The sequence below is a fragment of the Poecilia mexicana genome, unplaced genomic scaffold (genome assembly GCF_051168715.1).
Source record: "Poecilia mexicana isolate PSO_F unplaced genomic scaffold, ASM5116871v1 scaffold_6, whole genome shotgun sequence".
In the NCBI taxonomy this organism is placed as follows: Eukaryota; Metazoa; Chordata; class Actinopteri; order Cyprinodontiformes; family Poeciliidae; genus Poecilia; species Poecilia mexicana.
The window spans coordinates 20,391,285-20,408,825 of NW_028263375.1; the positions used below are offsets into that span (position 1 = coordinate 20,391,285).

The window sequence follows — 17,541 nt, forward strand, 5'->3', positions numbered from 1 at the left end:
AACTACATTGAGTTGCCATACCGTGATTGACTGTGTCATTATTTCTGCTGGCAAACAATCATACATGTATATAAAGTGGTCAGTAAGTTTATAAAAACCAATTGTAAAACGATTCTGAGGAACTCTGATATTTATTGAAAAGAAAATATATTCCCAGTGCCTTTTATCGTTTGCCCTGGTGTGAGAGTTTTGATTGAACAAGTCGTGATTTTTTAAACTTTGACTTTCACACTAATGTATTGTCTCTGTTTTAACGGTAAAAATAATTGCAAACACGGCCTGATGGGGTAACACTGAGCTCTCTAACTCTGTCTGGTGCACGGCGCTGTGTCTGTGCCTTGAGTTTTAAACAGATTACATCAGTTTACATTCACACCTTGGGTTTCAATTTGAAAAGCAGAATCTCTTAATCTGATTTATTCCACTGCCATGACCAGAATGCCTAAGTGTCCTACAGCCTGAAAACAGCTTGGAGATTTACCGGTTTTATGGGTTCATATATTTATTTCTGCTGTAGTGCCCCCCAACCTTTTCACAAGTTCTAATTGTGCCTGTTTATTATTTAATCTGTACAGCTTGTGTTTGTAAACCTTAAATTGTGTGTGACATTTAGACAGTTAAAAAATCTCAGCCTGTATCTGGAGTGATGTGACGTGACATTTGCATAGAAGATTGAGTCTTTCATTTGTATTTGTGAAGCTGGTATTAGGGTGTTGCAGGTGATGTTTTGGAGCAGTAAAGCCCTCTCTCTTGGGTTGGCAGGGCTGCTTAGCATTTACAATGAGGCCTTAGCTGTGTCTACATATCTTCCACATCCAGGAGGGCTCATCTACACTGCAAACATTACCTGTCTCTTTGTCACCCCTGCGGGAAACACCAAAAAAAAAAAAAAAAATAGGGGAAAATGCAAAAACAAGCCAAGAAAATAAAGCTGCGTGCCACTATCATCATCTCTTTCTGCAACGGGTTTAAATTAACATGTTGACAGCAAGCTCTCAGAGCAGATAGTTTATTCTTTCTAACTAAAGAAATAAACGGTGTAATGAGGAGGGCACAGATAAGACACAGACAGTTGTCATCTTATTAATATTTAACCTTCCCAGCAAAGAGTTTCTGTATCTTTTCCCTGCACAAATACAGGTGCTTGAAGAGGTTTAGCACTGACACTGTTATTGTGCTGTCATCAGTGCTAAAACAATACATAAATTTAAATTACAGCAAACATGAATCTTAATAAAAGTTTTGTAACCTTTAAGTTACAGGGAATTATTAAATGTGGCTTTCTCCCTAAAAAGAAAAAAAAATGGATTGTGAATTATACATACTCACAAATAAGAGTGTTACCCTATGTGTTGGTGTTTAATCTTTTCCTATTCTGTCACTTTTGCAGACACAGCATATGTGAGGGTTTTCATCAGCGATGTCAACGACAACAAGCCCGTCTTTGCTCAGCGACTGTATGAAGTCGCTGTCGATGAGAATGCAGATGTTGGTCTGACTGTTGTCACCGTCAGCGCCACTGATGAGGATGAAGGTACGCTTGAGGAAGCAACAGAAGCGATGGGATTCAAAGCGCTTTTTTTTTTTTTTTGCTCCTACCAATCCCCAGAGTTGAAGGTTAAAAAAGCAAGCCAACAGGAATCCATTTAAAAGTTATCTTAAAAATGTACCTGGGTTTGCAGATTTATTTATTTTTATCCTCTCTTTCTTGGAAGAACAAACTTTTTTTTTTTGGCACTTCATCAGTCCATTTTTCATTGACTGCTCAGTCAAATAGAAACTTTTTTGCAGAATGGCTTTTACTTGCAGCGACATGCACAAAGCCACCTTTAAGGGCAGACTTTTTCCAATCTGGCCTGTGCTCTGCAGAAATCGTGTCACTAAAATCAAACTGTGTACTAGTATTAGCAGTCATTTAAGTGCTCAGTAATGCACTGTGGCACATATGTTCCAAAAAGACTGACATGCTCCCCCACAGTAGGTGGGTGGGATTTAAGCAATAAAGCAGTTGCTCATCCTTCATATGGCAGTCTAAGATCCAGTTATCAGCAATGTTTAGGTCCGTTAATCAAGTATTTATGGAGAGCGGGGGTGCAGCTTAGGCTGGGCTGCCACACTAATGATCAATGGCTGTGCAATAACACACCAACCCCCCCAACATTAGAGATACAATGTGATTGTGCCAAAGAGGCTACTCTCAATCTGTCTTGCTTAAAAAACTCCACCCTGTCTCTGGTCACTGCAAGCCTGCCAGCACCCTGCGGTAGACGAGGGGGAACTCTGTCAGTTATGGCTGTTTTAATATTACAGATTAATGTATTAACACAGGATTGTAACCACTTAATCCCAACAGGATGATTGAAAGCAAAGACTATATGTTCCAGAAGATTATCTCATCTAACATTAGATTAGATGGTCTCCATAGGGGCACAGAAGATAAGTTGAGATATTGACTTCCTCTTTTCTCCACTACATCCCTGAACCTCAGCCAAGCCCCAAAATAATTCCCTTAAGGACAGTATAGGAGTGCATTATGCTTCCTTCCACTCATTACTTTTCCGGCAGTCCTTTTTAATTAGTATCTGATTGAATTCAAGAAGACAAAGTACAAAGTTTCCGTTTAATGAAGTAATCAAAACAAGAAGGGGTTACTTGAATATGTAGTCGTTCGTGAGTGTTGGAGGAAATGAGGTGTAATACCCTCGCGACTGCTGCAGAGGCACAGCAACACGAAGGTAGGAGGTGTTAAAATACGGCTTGTTTCACTATGTCTAGATTGCCACAAACAGACCCGGCCCAAGATTATATGAAATCCTAAGAAGATTTCATTTTGGGCCCCAACTCCACTTTTGGCCACCAGTCACCATAATACCATTGACTTCCCTTTTACACTTTAGCAATCTGCATTTAAAAACTCTGATCCCACTCCTATGCAGTTGGCAACACACTAAAATGAAACTCTAAAGTTTAATATATGTGTTGATTTTATATCTTCTTGCTCATTGGTGTTATGGTGACCAAAGTGTGAGTCAAGATCCTTAAAGTAATGTATTTACAGTTGCCAAAAAACATAATGATATTTATAATAATAATGGTATTAAGGAATGTTTTGCATGATTACAATCACAGCAATCCTTGAAAATTTAACATTGGATAAAAAAAGAACACTTGGGAAGTCTTCAATTTATGTAATCTTTTTGTTTCTTGTGTATTTTTTTTTACAGATAATACTCCAATTTTACATTGTAAAAGCTTTTCTGAAAAGACCGATTACTCATTAGATAGGCCAAATTATTCATGTCGCTGACAAATTTAGATTTTTTCATTTGAAGTTTGATTCAGGTGGAAAATGAGACATTTCTCAAGATATAAAACAATGTAGAAGTACGAATTAAAAGAAAATCTTGCATATTTTTTATTTAAAAAAGTAAAAATTGTCTGTTTGCATTCAAATCTAAATTGTGGTTATGCCTCAATGTTAACATCAACTTTCCTGTCCAGATGATTAATGCCCTCTTAAAATTTGACACCATTTTTCTAATCATGCATTTGTAATTCATTCCACAGGAGCCAACGCCAAGCTCCGCTACCAAATAACATCTGGCAACAAAGGGGGTGCTTTTGACATCGAGCCGGAGGTCGGGACAATCTTTATTGCACAGTCGTTGGACTATGAAAAGCAAAAGCGATACAAGCTGTTGGTCCTCGCCTCTGATGGGAAGTGGGAAGATTATGCTGCTGTTGTAGTCACCATAGTCAATAAAAACGATGAAGCACCTGTGTTTTCTATGAATGAGTACTATGGATCTGTCACCGAAGAGCTCGACGGGTCTCCTGTTTTTGTGTTACAGGTGAGAAGCCTTCAGTGAAAAGGAACACGCTGCGTCCGTTTTAGTAATGACAGAATCTCCAATTAACTTTAGACATATCCCTTCTTTTTAATGAGCTTCTTTCCTAGCTTTGCTCTCAGTGTAAATTTATGTGGCATCTAAGTAATTATTACAGTTTACTATTCTGGCATGTTATTTCAGTTTATCTACTGCTGGTGTTTAACCATAGCTTGGCATATTATAGAACTTAAATCTCTTTAATTCACGGAGACAGCAGAGATAATTCTTGTGCCGTAATGCAGTGACACCCACTCTCAGGCGAGATGGAAAACACATGCCTGATCTGAACTCGTTGCTTTAATTAAGCTGGACAGGAACAGTGAGAAAACTTAGATGGATGTACACAAACGGAGGCCAAAGCAAAAGCCTCTTAAGTGATGGTTGAGGAGAGATAAAGGGGAAACAGTAATTTGGGTTTGAGTGGGTGAATGTATTCCCATTTTCTAAAGATTTTGTCTTACAGGTTACAGCCACTGACCCAGACAAAGACGCCGACCAGGGAGCCATCCGGTACTCCATTCATGGCCAAGGTGCTGAGTCGCATTTCATGATTAACGACATCACAGGGGAGATGTACGCCCAGCGAACCGTGGACCGAGAGGAGCGGGCTGTGTGGCGCTTTGTTGTCATGGCAACGGACGAAGAAGGCGAGGGCCTTACTGGCTTCACAGATGTTATTATCAACGTGTGGGACATCAACGACAATGCCCCAACCTTTGTGTGCGCACCTGATAATTGCCATAGCAGCGTGGCTGAAAACTCTCCTCCTGGAACGTTTGTTGTTGAAATGACAGCTGTGGATCTGGACGATGCAGCCGTGGGTCAAAACGCCATCCTCACCTACCGGATTACAGATAATGCACATAATTCGGACAACGCGAACCTGTTCACCATTGATTCCAGCACTGGCACCATATCCGTGGCGGCAGAAGGCCTGGACAGAGAGCTTGCTGATAGCCACCATTTGGTTGTGGAGGCCAGGGATGGCGGCGGAATGACAGGCACGGCCACAGTCACTGTGGTGGTGACAGACGTTAATGATCATGTGCCAAAATTTAGTGAGGACTGGTGTGGCACTCGTGTACCCGAGAGCACACTAGAGGACTCGTCCCTCCTGGAGCTGAGTGCTGTGGACCCTGATGATGGTCGCTACGGCCAGTTGGCATTCAGTGTGGTTGCCGGAGATGCAGAGCAGCGATTCTATATTGTCAGTCACAAACTGGAACAGAAAAGCACTCTGAGGCTCAAAAAGAAGCTGGACTTTGAGCATCCAGATGAACAAAGGTTTAACCTCACCATCAAAGTGGAGGACTCCAATTTTGCCAGTTTTATCCACTGCATGATCCTAATAGAAGATGAAAATGATAATGCACCTGTGTTTAGCCCGAGTTCCCACCTGCTCTCCCCTGTGCCTGAGGACGTACCAGTAGGCACCAGTATAATTCAAGTCGTAGCCACTGACTCTGACTCCGGTCTGAACGGGGATGTTTTCTACAGCATTCTCCCCCATTCAGACCCGTACGGACACTTTACAGTCAACCGAGGTGGTGTTGTCACTGTCACCAAGTCTCTGGATAGGGAGACGGTGGCAGGTTATGAGCTGGTTGTCATAGCGACAGACCGTGGCACACCAGCGCTGACTGGCAGTGTTACGGTCCACTTGCCGTTGCTCGACAAGAATGATAACGGACCGGAGCTGGAGATGCTCTACTCCCCCGTGCTGTGGGAGAATGGGCCCGCGCCTCAAGTGGTCCTTCTTAACGGGAGCTCAACCCTCCTTCATGTTGTGGACAAAGACACCCCAGAACACGGGCCGCCTTTCCTCATCTCCCTGCCCTCGGCTTACTCTGCTGACTTCCACCTGCAGGACCATGGGAACGGCTCTGCCACACTCACCACCCTGCGGAGATTCGACAGGGAAAGGCAGAGCGAATACCACTTACCGGTCGTAATGATTGACAGTGGACTTCCACCGATAACGGCCACAAGCACTCTCACCATCACTATTGGTGATCATAATGATAACGCCCATCAGGCAGGGGAGAAAGATGTCTATGTGCATAGCCGCAAGGGTGAGTTGCTTGCTTACCCCCTCACTTCATTTCTTGCTTCTTCTTCCTTGTTTTTGCTTTTGCACTGCAGGCAGAGTTTGAGTGAAGAGGGAAAACTAAGGCTAAAGCTGAAGGGAAAACTTATAGCTAAAGCTATACTGACTCGGTGTGGTCTGGAATCCATAATTGTTTGCTCACATTTACACTGTGTTATGCTATGATCATTATGTCAAATTCCTCCTCCAGCCCAGAGCGCTTTCATTCCTTCCTGTAGCCTAAAGCTCATAGGTACATCATTTTATTGCAGGATCATCATTCTTCTTTTGTCTGTGTTTCTTTTTGCCCTCCAGGTAAGTTGGCTATGAATATTGGCTTGTTAGTATTTTGATCCTACACAGAGCTACATGGCAGTTCTGGTAATTGTGGGTAACAGGAGTGCCATGACTCGTGGAGGCTGCCATTGTTTACCCAGCTGCGGTGCTCTGGCACCGCAGGTCGATAATAGCATAATCCATAGTGAGATAGCCTTGCTTCTTTAAGCCCCACGCTCTCTGAAGTGGAGCAATGAGAGTCTATTCATTCCAGCGGTGGGACTCCACATTTATGAGCATAATAAGCAGAACAGAACACAAGAATGCAGGAGAAGGAGAAGTGAGGGATGAAAAGATAAGTGTTGGCATCAGCAGATTCTGTCCAGACTGAATCAATGTGTATGTATGCATGTGTGTGTGCGTGTGCGTGCGTGTGTTTACCTTGAACAGGAAGGATGGGAAATGCAGCTCTAGGGAAGGTGTATGCCCCAGATCCAGATGACTGGGACAACAAGACCTACAGTCTGGAGACAAGTGCAGCTAAGTAAGAGCTCAGTGCTAATAGGCTATAATTTTTTTTTCCTCTTAAAACTTACTGATCTTTAAATGTGCCGCAGAGGTTTAAGTGCTAGAGCTTTGAAAAAATGTGCCGCATATGCAGGGAGGGAAAAAAAAAAAAAAGTTGTGTGTGGAGTGATGAGCCTGTACTCCCCCAAAAAACTTCTCTGAATGATATCATTTGGTCTAAACAGTGCTTACCTTGCTATTTTTCCACAACTCGGAGGCAATTCCCTGCCCTCTACTATATCCCACACTTTCCATTAAGATTTTAATCTCTGTAATCTTCAGTGATTGTTATTCTGGAAACTGTGACCATAACGAACAATCACAGAAATCTTGATCATACTGCTGAACGGTTAAAGGCTGAAACAGCCTATATGACCACATTCTAACTACTTCAGGGACCTTGGGTTGTTATTCAGAGTGAACACTTTCAGAATCAGATTAGAAATACCGGTTGCATATTTGTTTTTTTCATACAGCAACTTCTGTCACCATGACAACTACCAAGCCCTGGTAGGACCTTTTGGATCCGAAGACATTTTTTCTTCCCTTTTGTTTTTGTTTTTTTCTTCTACTATTTTGGATACATTTTTCTGCTTCTTTTTTGTGTTTAAAAATGAATCCCTATTTAGCACTTCCTGTTCAGCAAGGAATGAGTGATAAATATAGAAAAACAGATCCATGCATCCATCTAAAAATTGGCTACAAATTAACCGAGATCTCTAAAACGCATTTGTCTGAATAAATCCTCTGTTGTCTTTCTGGTAACCGTTCTTCTGCTCTTCTCAGATACTTCAGTGTGAATCAGAGCTCAGGGATGCTGACTGTCCGGCAAAACACTCCGCCAGGCAGCTACTGGTTAAGAGTTGGGGTTTCTGATGGGGTGTGGCCTGACGTGATATCAGGAGTCAGGGTTCACATCAGGGAGCTGGAGGAAAAGGCCATTCTGTCGTCCGCCTCACTGCGTTTGACAGGTAATGTGTGCAGAAACACATTTTCACCTGATTGCATAAATTTAGTGTTAATTCTAAATCTGTTGGTGGAAGCATTAGAGCAGGTGGATCGAAGCTTCGCTTAACTGTAGTGTTACTTTGCGACCTCCCGACCTAAAAATCAGAAATGGATTGAATAATAAAACTTTCCGATAGGCGAAAGCTCGCTCTTTGTTGACTGTGGTTAATTCTGTTTGGACACTGATGTTAAACGTGACAGCATGTTCCACGAGTCTGAATAAATTAGTACTTTTCCTGTAATGATTATCAAGTTGTCAATCCAGTTAACACCTAAATAACAGGCTGTCAAGGAATCTTTTTCCCCTCCAACTTGCATTGTTTAACATTTCTAAGCATTGCAAAGCATCCATTCACAGTGCTCGGTTTTCTTCTTCTGTTCTTGCTCTGCTGCGGTCTGAGGTTCATGTTAGTGAATTCATTTTTTCTGGCAGTCTCTCAGATCAAATCTCCGTTATAAAGGTCAATCTAGAAGTGTCAGGTAAAGTCCTTGACATTTAAAAAGCCGTTCGGCGAACAGAGTCAAAGGCTGTTATGGATGCCTCTGACTCAGAGTTGTTATCATGTTTGAGAGATTAAAGATGACTGCTCACATTTTGCAGGTGGGTTCTACCCAAAACATGATTGATTTTCCAGTCCTTAAAAACGTTTTGTACAAGGCAGTTTGTCAAGACTCTGGCTTCATGCCCGTGTGCAAACTGATGATTTTATTTTTTTTTTCTTTTCTTTTCTTTGTACTGTGCTGCATCCGGACTCATTTAACTCATGGACGGCTCCAAGAGGAAGCAGATCAATAGAGGGAGATGTTAGGCTACCTCTTGTGTTAATGGAATAAGGAACTTCACCGACTTTGATCAACTCTCCGGTTGTCATTGACGAGTCAGTAGTTCTTATTTCATGAGCCTCCATTCTCTTTGTTTCCCAAAGGCATTACAGCGAGAGAATTTATCGACTCGAACGTCGAGGGGAAAAGTCGGCTGGAGGCGTTCTGGGACTTCCTGTCTGAAACCCTGTCTGTCAGACCGGGAACTATCAACATTTTCAGTGTAGCAGACAGAGAGGCGAGAACAGTGGACATCCATTTCTATGTGCTAACCAATAATGGCTACTTGCGTCCAGAGAAACTGCACAGTGTCCTGGCTGCACATAAAAAGAAGGTATGTATACCATCCTGTCAGACCGATAGAGATCACCGTTCATAAATCAAGTGATAAACCTAGGAGCTTGAGGGAAAGAGATAACCAAGCTTTTTATCTGCCCTTTCATTCTCACACTGAATTTCTGTCGGTTTACGGCCTGACCCTGTCATGTCCATTTGTCTCTTATTCAGTTGTTGTCAGTGTATCTCTTCCTTTTGGAGCAGCCTTTCTTTCCTCGACAGTTTTCCTCTGCATCAGTGTAACTACCTTGCCACTTTAGCTATTAATCTAGAGATCCAGAGCCATAGTCTTCCTGCACACTCTTCCTGTTTTAAATGTGTTATTAACTGCAGTACACACCCTGAACTCTTTCACATTTGTCACCTTAAAAACAATGTTTTATTAGGATTTTATGTGACAGTCCAACACAAGGTAGGATAAATTGTGAAAACGAAAGAGAAATGATATGCAATTTTCAAAAGGTTTTACCAGTAAAACTGAATGACTTGCATGTGTGTTTATATTCTGAAAGCAAACATGTTGCCTACAGCTCAGGTGGGAAAACCTTTTGAAGGGATAACTATAAGTTTGACATTCTACAAATGCAACCTTTATGGAGCAGTGAAAAGTTGAAAGCCGTACTTGAAAGAAGTCCAGTTTAAAGTATGTCACAGCAGCATAGGGATCATCGTGAACGAAGACACTCTGGTCAGAAGAGACAAAAACTGAGTTTTTATGTCCTTTATGCAAAACATGGTTAATGTCAAATCTACCACTGCACATTTCCCTAAACACATTATTCTCTGAGTGAAACATGTTGGTTGCAGCAACTTACTATTTGCTGTGATGCAGGTACAGGATACCTGGTCAGAGTAAATCAAAATCTGCAAATGACTTCAGACTGGGTTGGAGGTTCGCCTTCATGCCGGACAATGACCCAAATATCCAGCCAGTGTTGCAATGGAATTAGTTCAGAACAAAGTAAATACATGTATTACAATGGATCAGTCAAATCTCAGACATAAATCCAATTTGGGTTCTGGTACAAGACTTAAAGAAATTGCTATTTACAGATGCTATCCTTTCAATTTGACTACCCTTTAGTTATTTTGTACAGAAGAATGTGCAAAAGCAGCTCAAAACTTTTAGAGACATATCCCAGAAATCTTGTAGCAGACGTCAGCTCCAAAAAGTATTGACAGGCTTGATATTGCTGAATACTTATGCAGAGGCTAGTTTTGAAATCTTAATTTGTTAAACATTATTTTAACTTAGGCATAATTTTCCTTTTTACCTCAGAACTATGCACTACGTTGTGCTGGTCTATCACATAGGTTCCAATAAATGTAAGAAAATTTCTTTTTCTAATATAATGAAATGCAAAGCTGAAAGATTATAAGTATTTTCTTGGAAATCCCATAAATAATCTTGCAAGATGCAAAATCCCTGTTATCTTCACAGACCGTTATTATAATACCTGTTTTGTTTTGTTGTTTTTTTCCCCCTTCTTTTTCACACTGCAGCTGCAGTCACTCCTGCGTGTGAATGTAAGCCAGGTGCAGGTAGATGAGTGTGTTCGCACTGACTGTAAGACGTCCGGCGGCTGCTACACACAGTTAACCGTCAGTGACTCACCCGCCTTGATAGACTTCGGTGCTTTATCCCTGGCCTCAGTGAAAGTGACATCTTTGGCCGTGTGTGGCTGCGCCTCAAGAGAAATGACCCACCGGACGTGCTCCTACTACCCCGCTAACCCCTGCCTCAATGGAGGGACATGTGTTGACACACAAAATGGGTACAGGTGAGGGACATAGCACTTGTTTGACCTCAGGTGAAATGGACTCTGAAAAAAGGTCAAACATAAACTTGTTTCACTGTTAGTTTGTGCAAATAGTGTCTATAGGCATGAAATGCACTTGAACTACTCTGGTGTTGTCAGCTTATCCTCCACAAACTGGGATAAAGATATGAAACCACTCTTAAAGTAATTGTATTTGCATTGCAGCTTCATTACCTCATGCTGATTTTTCAATGAGAAAAATAACTTCTAATTTGGATACTGAGTATTATTCAGTATGAAAAAAAAATCGAACATTAAGAAAGACAATTTTCACATGGCATTAAACCTGCTGGTAATGCTTTATATAACTGTCTTTCTCAAGTAGCAAAGGCAATTTTTTCTACTATAACATTTTACAAGAAAAAAGTAGGGATGGAATGATTAATGTGATATTTCATATGCCTATCCTCCTGACTACCAGGAAAAAAAAAATTGTCCAATCACCATTTTTTTTAAATCCCACATTCTTTGTAAGGTAATAAAAGGTTTTATGCACTTACTTTGTCTCGTCCCACAAAATGTGTTATTACTGATGAATGCAATTTTTATGTATTAGAAAAAAATACAAACAAAAGTCCCACCCCTTCATAAGTGGTATCATTGAAAAGCCCTAAATGTCCTCTCCAGATACCAAAAGGAATTAATTCAGTAGAATGCAGGGGGTGGGAGATATTCAAGTTTAGAAATGTCCTCTACAGAGGACAAAAATGAACTACTGGTAGTCAGGAGGCTATTACAACTTTTTTTCAAAAAAGCGACAAGCAACAAGTTTAGTGACTTGCTTTGTTATTAGTAATATTGACTTGTCTTGTGTTTTCTATAAATCCACCCTGTCCTTAACACCAGACTCACCTTAATAAATTCCTGCTTAGCAATTTTCATCTGACTAACACAAATGATTCCATTTAAAATCCCTGCAGTCTTTATCAGACTTCACAGATTTTTATTTTGTTATGCTAGGACAGAAAAGGTTTTTTACTGGCATGCCTTCCAAACACAACAACCAGTCGTTGTGTAGATAGTGCCTAAAGGTTGACTCCTGATGACAACCAATACACCCACACTTTGCTGTATTTCCTAAGCGTTCACATTTTTGATCAGTGGTGAAAAGGATTTGTCTTTTGGTTAGGTTATATTTTTACCCTCCACATAACCAAGAGGCCATCATTCCAGTTGTCTTTACAGGTTTAATTCATGCAGGGTCACAGGCAGGCTGGTGACTATTTGTAGTAGTCATTAAACAGGCTGAGGGGTACACACAGTGCAAGGCTAATGGAGAGATGAACAAGACATATGATGATGCTCACACTTGTTTTCAGAGGCCAGCTAACGTAGCATATATGTTTTTGGATTGTGAAAGGAGTGTGGAGTACAAATGGACCCAGCGTTTGTATGAGGAGAACATGCGAACTCCACGAAGAAAGGACCCTGTAGAGATTTATATATGTATAGTATATCTAACAAAAATGTAATAGTCATATAGAAGTGACAAATGGTGGCACACATAATTTTTCTTAAGCAGTTTTTTTTAGCCTTTCTCCCCACTGAATAAATGCATGCAAATGAACATCTGGTTTTAAAAAAATACAAATTGAGATTAAACTGCAGCAAAAAGCAAATGTATTATAAGACTTTAATTATTGTAAATGATGTTGAATGTTTTTTTTTTTTTACTTCAATACCTGTGGCAGGCGATAAACAAGAATCACCTTTTCATTGTTAAACTCATTCGACACTTTATTAAGTACATCTGGCTAGGACTGTTACCTTCAGTGCTGCTTTAATGGGGCACAGTGCTTTATTCTGCAGAAAGTTATCATCATTGTGGTCTAATCTGCCCATGGTCCTCTCACCTCTGACATCAGCAAGACATTTTCTTCCTCACACTACTACTCACTGGTTGTTTTCTCTTTTTTTTAGCCATTCTCCCAGAAAACCACAGAGATGGTTTTGTGGAAATCCCAGTGGATCAGCAGTGTCTGAGCAATTCAGATCAGCCTGTCTGGCACTAACACCATGCCACATTGAAAATCATTTAAGTTCTCTTTATTCCACATTGTATATTCTTCACCACATCCAGATGACTAAATTCACAGAATTGCTGTTTTGTTATTTGTTGTTTTTTTTTTAATTACCAGCCAACTGAACAAATGCACGTGATAAAGTGACCAGTATTTCATGACTTTAATTAATTTTATATTTATCCTAACCATTGATTGTTTCTTGCTCTTATAATAAATATCATTGCCTTCAGGTTTAAAAAGCTCAGTGGAAGTCTTTACAAAAAATGCATGGATTTCATTTCACATTTTTTATCACACTCTAATGCACAGATTAAATAAATATAGGGCAGAAGGGATTATTTAAATGTATTCCCTACTTCTGTTTGCTCACACAGTGCAAGTAGTGCCAGTAATATGAATGTGCAAGAAACGTTTATGCACCTGGTGGTCACAGGCAGCATAAACACAACGGCATTTTTTGTTTTCATCTCATTTTAAATTGTCTCAAACTATTGCAAAACTCATGTTTTCCGAGACACGCGTCTCCTCCTTAGAAACCGTACATGTCACCTGACGTCAATTCAGTCCATCCATAAAGAATCCAATTTTTCCTCCTATCCTCTGTTGAGGGAGCTTAACGGGAAACCTCAGAGAGGAGCTAATCAGATATTGTCAGACAGAAGTGAGAATAACAGGCCGTGCCCTTCCTGATTTGGACTGCCATTGCTCTCGCGAGTCACATGAAAGAACAGTGAAAGATTGAGGTGCTCTTTCACTGCTTATTGTGAGCATGTGTATGCAAAGGGCTACCCATCAGGCTAAGCCTCCTCTTTTTTGCTGCATATGGATCAGTATTCCTACCATGTGTTGCCCCCTCTGCACAATAAACAGCGATGTGAGGAATAGTCCGTTACAGCCTCAGTACACACAGCCTTCTTTAGACACTGCATGAAAATAGATGGCTTTGACATTATCAGCAAAGCCAGCTTGTCTCACATGCCTGCAGTGGAGGACAGGCTGAGATCAACCAGTCCCCTCAATCCTCGCCATCATTGTGATTGAAAGGGCTGCTTTTCATCACTACATGCATCTCTTTGTTTGGTGGCATTTTTTTGTGATTAAAATTCATCATTACAGACACTTGCTCAAACAGACTCGAGAGTCTCGTGAAAAATGCTTAATTTCCGGTTTGTCCGAGAGCGTCGATCCTTAGCGCTAACGCTGTAATCAAAGTAGATAAGTAGCTACAAAAAGAGGCAATCTAGCAAAGTGTGTAGCGTAAGTGTGAGCAGAGGGCAGTTCAGGAGAGTGGAGGGGTGGGGGGGGGACAAAAAAAAACTTCTGAAAATCAGTGATGGTTCGACACATAGAGGAGTGAAAGAAATAAATGTAATTATCTCCTAACAAAGGGAACGTGATGTGCCTGGCCTGAACTGTCTCCGGGGAGTTCAGCTCAGACAGCTGCTATAGATAAAGAATAGACCAGAGTAGTGCTGTGTTCATAACTAATTGATTTAATGTAGGACTGAATATTCAGGGCTTTGTCGCTAATGCAAACAATTGATAGATAAAAAGTGCTCCGCTCGCTGTCTGTTGACAGGCAGCGTGTTCAAACACAGTCGGACCTGTCTGCCTGCGTGAATCAACAAGACTGTCACGTACGACGGAGACAATGCGAAGATTTCTGAGAGCTCAAAACTGAATGACACTGATTGTTTCTTTCCACTTGTTTTGTCCTGATTTTTCACACATTTTCCCTTCTCTGTGCTACAGGTGCCACTGCCCCCCACAGCTCGAAGGGCCAGACTGTCAGCAGACAAGACTTAGTTTCCTTGGCAACGGCTATGCCTGGTTTCCTCCCATAAGGCCATGCTTTGATAGCCATCTTTCGCTCGAGTTTATGACGGAGGAAGATGACGGACTGCTGTTGTACGCAGGCCCGTTGGCCACCCTTTTACCTGGGGATAATGAAGACTACATTGCCATAGGTAAGTAAATAAACAAAGTCAAGCCTCAGTAATTACATGTGTGCTATTGGGCTTCTGAGCTCTAAAACCTGGAGCTTAATTGTGTGCGTTAACTACTGGGAGGTAGTTAATCAACCACAAATATGAGGAAAGCTTTAGGTTTGTGTTTACTTCAGAGACGTATGAGCTCTCAGTCAACTGAGTTATACAACCATCAGCCCAATATGCTTGAAAGACTAAACACATTTGCTAATAAATACATAAGCAATACTTTTTCATAAGCCCCTGAGGTCAATATCATACTTGCAGTGAAACAATCGAAAAACCTTTATTTTCTGTAGATGTTCACTGTCGGAGTGAACATCAGCAGGACTTTTTATTTTTTTTGACATATTGATAAACTTTTTTTTTTTTTAAAGCATAAGTAAAATAAATGCATCCTCACTTTGACTGAAGTTATATTTATGGATAGACATGTTTCTGCAGCCAGTTTTGAATTATCAGCCTGTAAATGGGTTTCTCCTGCACCAACTCATACTCATGCATTTCTATAGATTTTCTGAAAAATTCTTTTATTACATCTTAATGTTTGCTTCTTATTTCAGCTTGGGGAGGTTGGCTCATAAAATTTGTGACAAATTATAACCCATAATCATACAAAAATAACTCTAGTTCACTCCTGCAGTACTTTGTTGCCCTGTTTTTCTTCTACCGTCAGGAGACGAATACCCCCATCCACCAATGCCCTTATGCACCTTTGCACTTTCAGTCATTTTGTACCAGGTACAAAACTGTTAATGTCTTCTGAGGGACATTTCATTCCACCAAACTTGATTTCACCACCCAAGTGTGTGTTTCAGACCAGCTTTGACAGCCAAAAATAAAAGTAATTTTTGATACTCGCCTCATAATTTACTGTAATAGTAAGTAATATGGGTAATCGGAAAGTAATTTTGGTCTGATTACATGCCTTAATCATATTTGAAGGGGTCAAAATGTGGATTGGAAGTAAACTGGATGTAAATAAGGTATATTATAAAGTTTCAAAATAATAACGTAAAAATTAAATAATAGTATGTGCATAATTAGAAATTGTTTTTGACCATTCATCTCCACAGTTGATCAAAAATACTGAGCTACAATGAAAAACAAACTCATACTCTGTAGTTTACAAGAAGAGTACAAAAACAGTTTGTTTGAAGGATACAAAGTGGAAGAGATGAAATGGCAATTGTTTGGTACACAAATCGGCGAAGGGGATTTTTGCCCACAGCCTGTTATTTATGATATTGAATCATTTCCTGCGTGTAGATAATACAGAATTACTTGAAGTTTTTGAAAGTCAAAAAGTGGTACGCAAACCAAAACAGCAAGCAAAGGTTTGATTTTAGAAGCATGTTTTTCTTTCTGTCTAGCTCTGCCACTCCAAATACAATATTAGTTAGCATCACATTTTATAAATAAAAGGTTTTGCAGCTGTTGTTTCAATTTGTTAGTTTAGAGGTTACAGCAGTACCTGCTTCTATTTCTAATGGCTGTTTGAACTTGATGGCAAAAACATCTTGGATCTATTTTTTTTTCTTTCTCCCATTAACAGATGATGTGCAAGTGTAGGCCTCGGTTTTGGCATTTTGCTCACCTTGAACATTTATGTCTGTCTTAACATATTATAGCAATAAGATCTCATTGATTTCTTAGGTGCCCATTAGTGTGACAGTTGTTGCAATTTCCAAACTATTTGTGAATAGTTGTGAAGGAAATGCGTCACAAGCTGGGAACATCTGACCCAGTGCCTGGCATTGCTAGCCAGTAAATATGAGCATCTCCAGGTTAGATGCTGGAATGGTTAGAGAAAGTTTAAATCTCAGGAGCCAAGTCTCAGGCTCGACGGGTATTAATTAGGAAGTTAAAAGTTAAAGTTCATGGCACATCAAGACTGCTGGGTCTGAAACAGAAACTCGAATGGAAACAAAGATCAACAAAACCTTAGATAGACCAGGGAGAGCAGCAAGAACTTTTATTTCCAAAACAAAAGGAGAAAATAAAACGTATATCTTATGAGAATTTCCAGTTCACAGCAAAAACAAAAGGAGAGCACGACTTTTGACTTCTGAGTGGGTAGATGAAAGGTGAGAAGGTTGAACTTCTTCTGCTCTTAGCTGGAGAAGTGACATACTTTCCCCTGTATGTCTGAACAACTCGCTGATTAGATCCCTTCAAAGTGCCGCAAGTTCAAGTATGTGTGTATTTATTTAGCACAATAGGGAAAAACTAATTCAGGCAAAATGCAAAATGCAGAGCGCATGGAGAAAATGTAAAGCTATTGTGTAGATAGCTTTTGTACAGCAGTAAAAGCAGTAAAACAGTAAATATTCTGCATAGTTGGTAAAAATATCATAAAGCAATAGAAATAATGGTGAATGAAAAACACCTACATTTCAAACCATTGGTGTCTTTAAAATTATTATAGCTGTAACTGCAACAATTTTACATCTTTATAGCAATAAAATATTCAGGTGTGTTCGAGCAGGTACACATAAAACATCCCACAAGGAATTGAACCAAACAGCCCCAGTCTGAAGGGTTTCAGCAGAAAATTCAAACTAGAATTTTAGGTAAATTGTTGGAGGATAAATTGTTGGAGGCCACCGAAAGAAAACATATCTACGTATATATTTTTGTTCCACATGTAAACTATTTACAAGATCATAGGGTACCTTGAAAGTATGATATGCAGTAAACATATTTGATCATACTTGATCAGAA

At 40.2% G+C, this 17,541-nt stretch overlaps 1 protein-coding gene across 1 annotated transcript in view; it reads left to right on the forward strand.

Annotated features, from left to right (window-relative positions):
* Positions 1–10,900, forward strand: part of LOC106918857 (neural-cadherin-like) — a 98,528-nt gene extending 87,628 nt beyond the window's left edge. The window contains exons 16-22 of the mRNA XM_088006383.1: positions 1,391–1,534; positions 3,568–3,851; positions 4,354–5,962; positions 6,703–6,796; positions 7,606–7,790; positions 8,754–8,983; positions 10,489–10,900. Of these exons, the coding sequence (XP_087862509.1) occupies positions 1,391–1,534; positions 3,568–3,851; positions 4,354–5,962; positions 6,703–6,796; positions 7,606–7,790; positions 8,754–8,983; positions 10,489–10,770 (2,828 nt within the window). The 3' untranslated portion in view covers positions 10,771–10,900. The remainder of the gene's footprint in view (positions 1–1,390; positions 1,535–3,567; positions 3,852–4,353; positions 5,963–6,702; positions 6,797–7,605; positions 7,791–8,753; positions 8,984–10,488) is intronic.
* Positions 10,901–17,541: the final 6,641 nt, after the last annotated feature.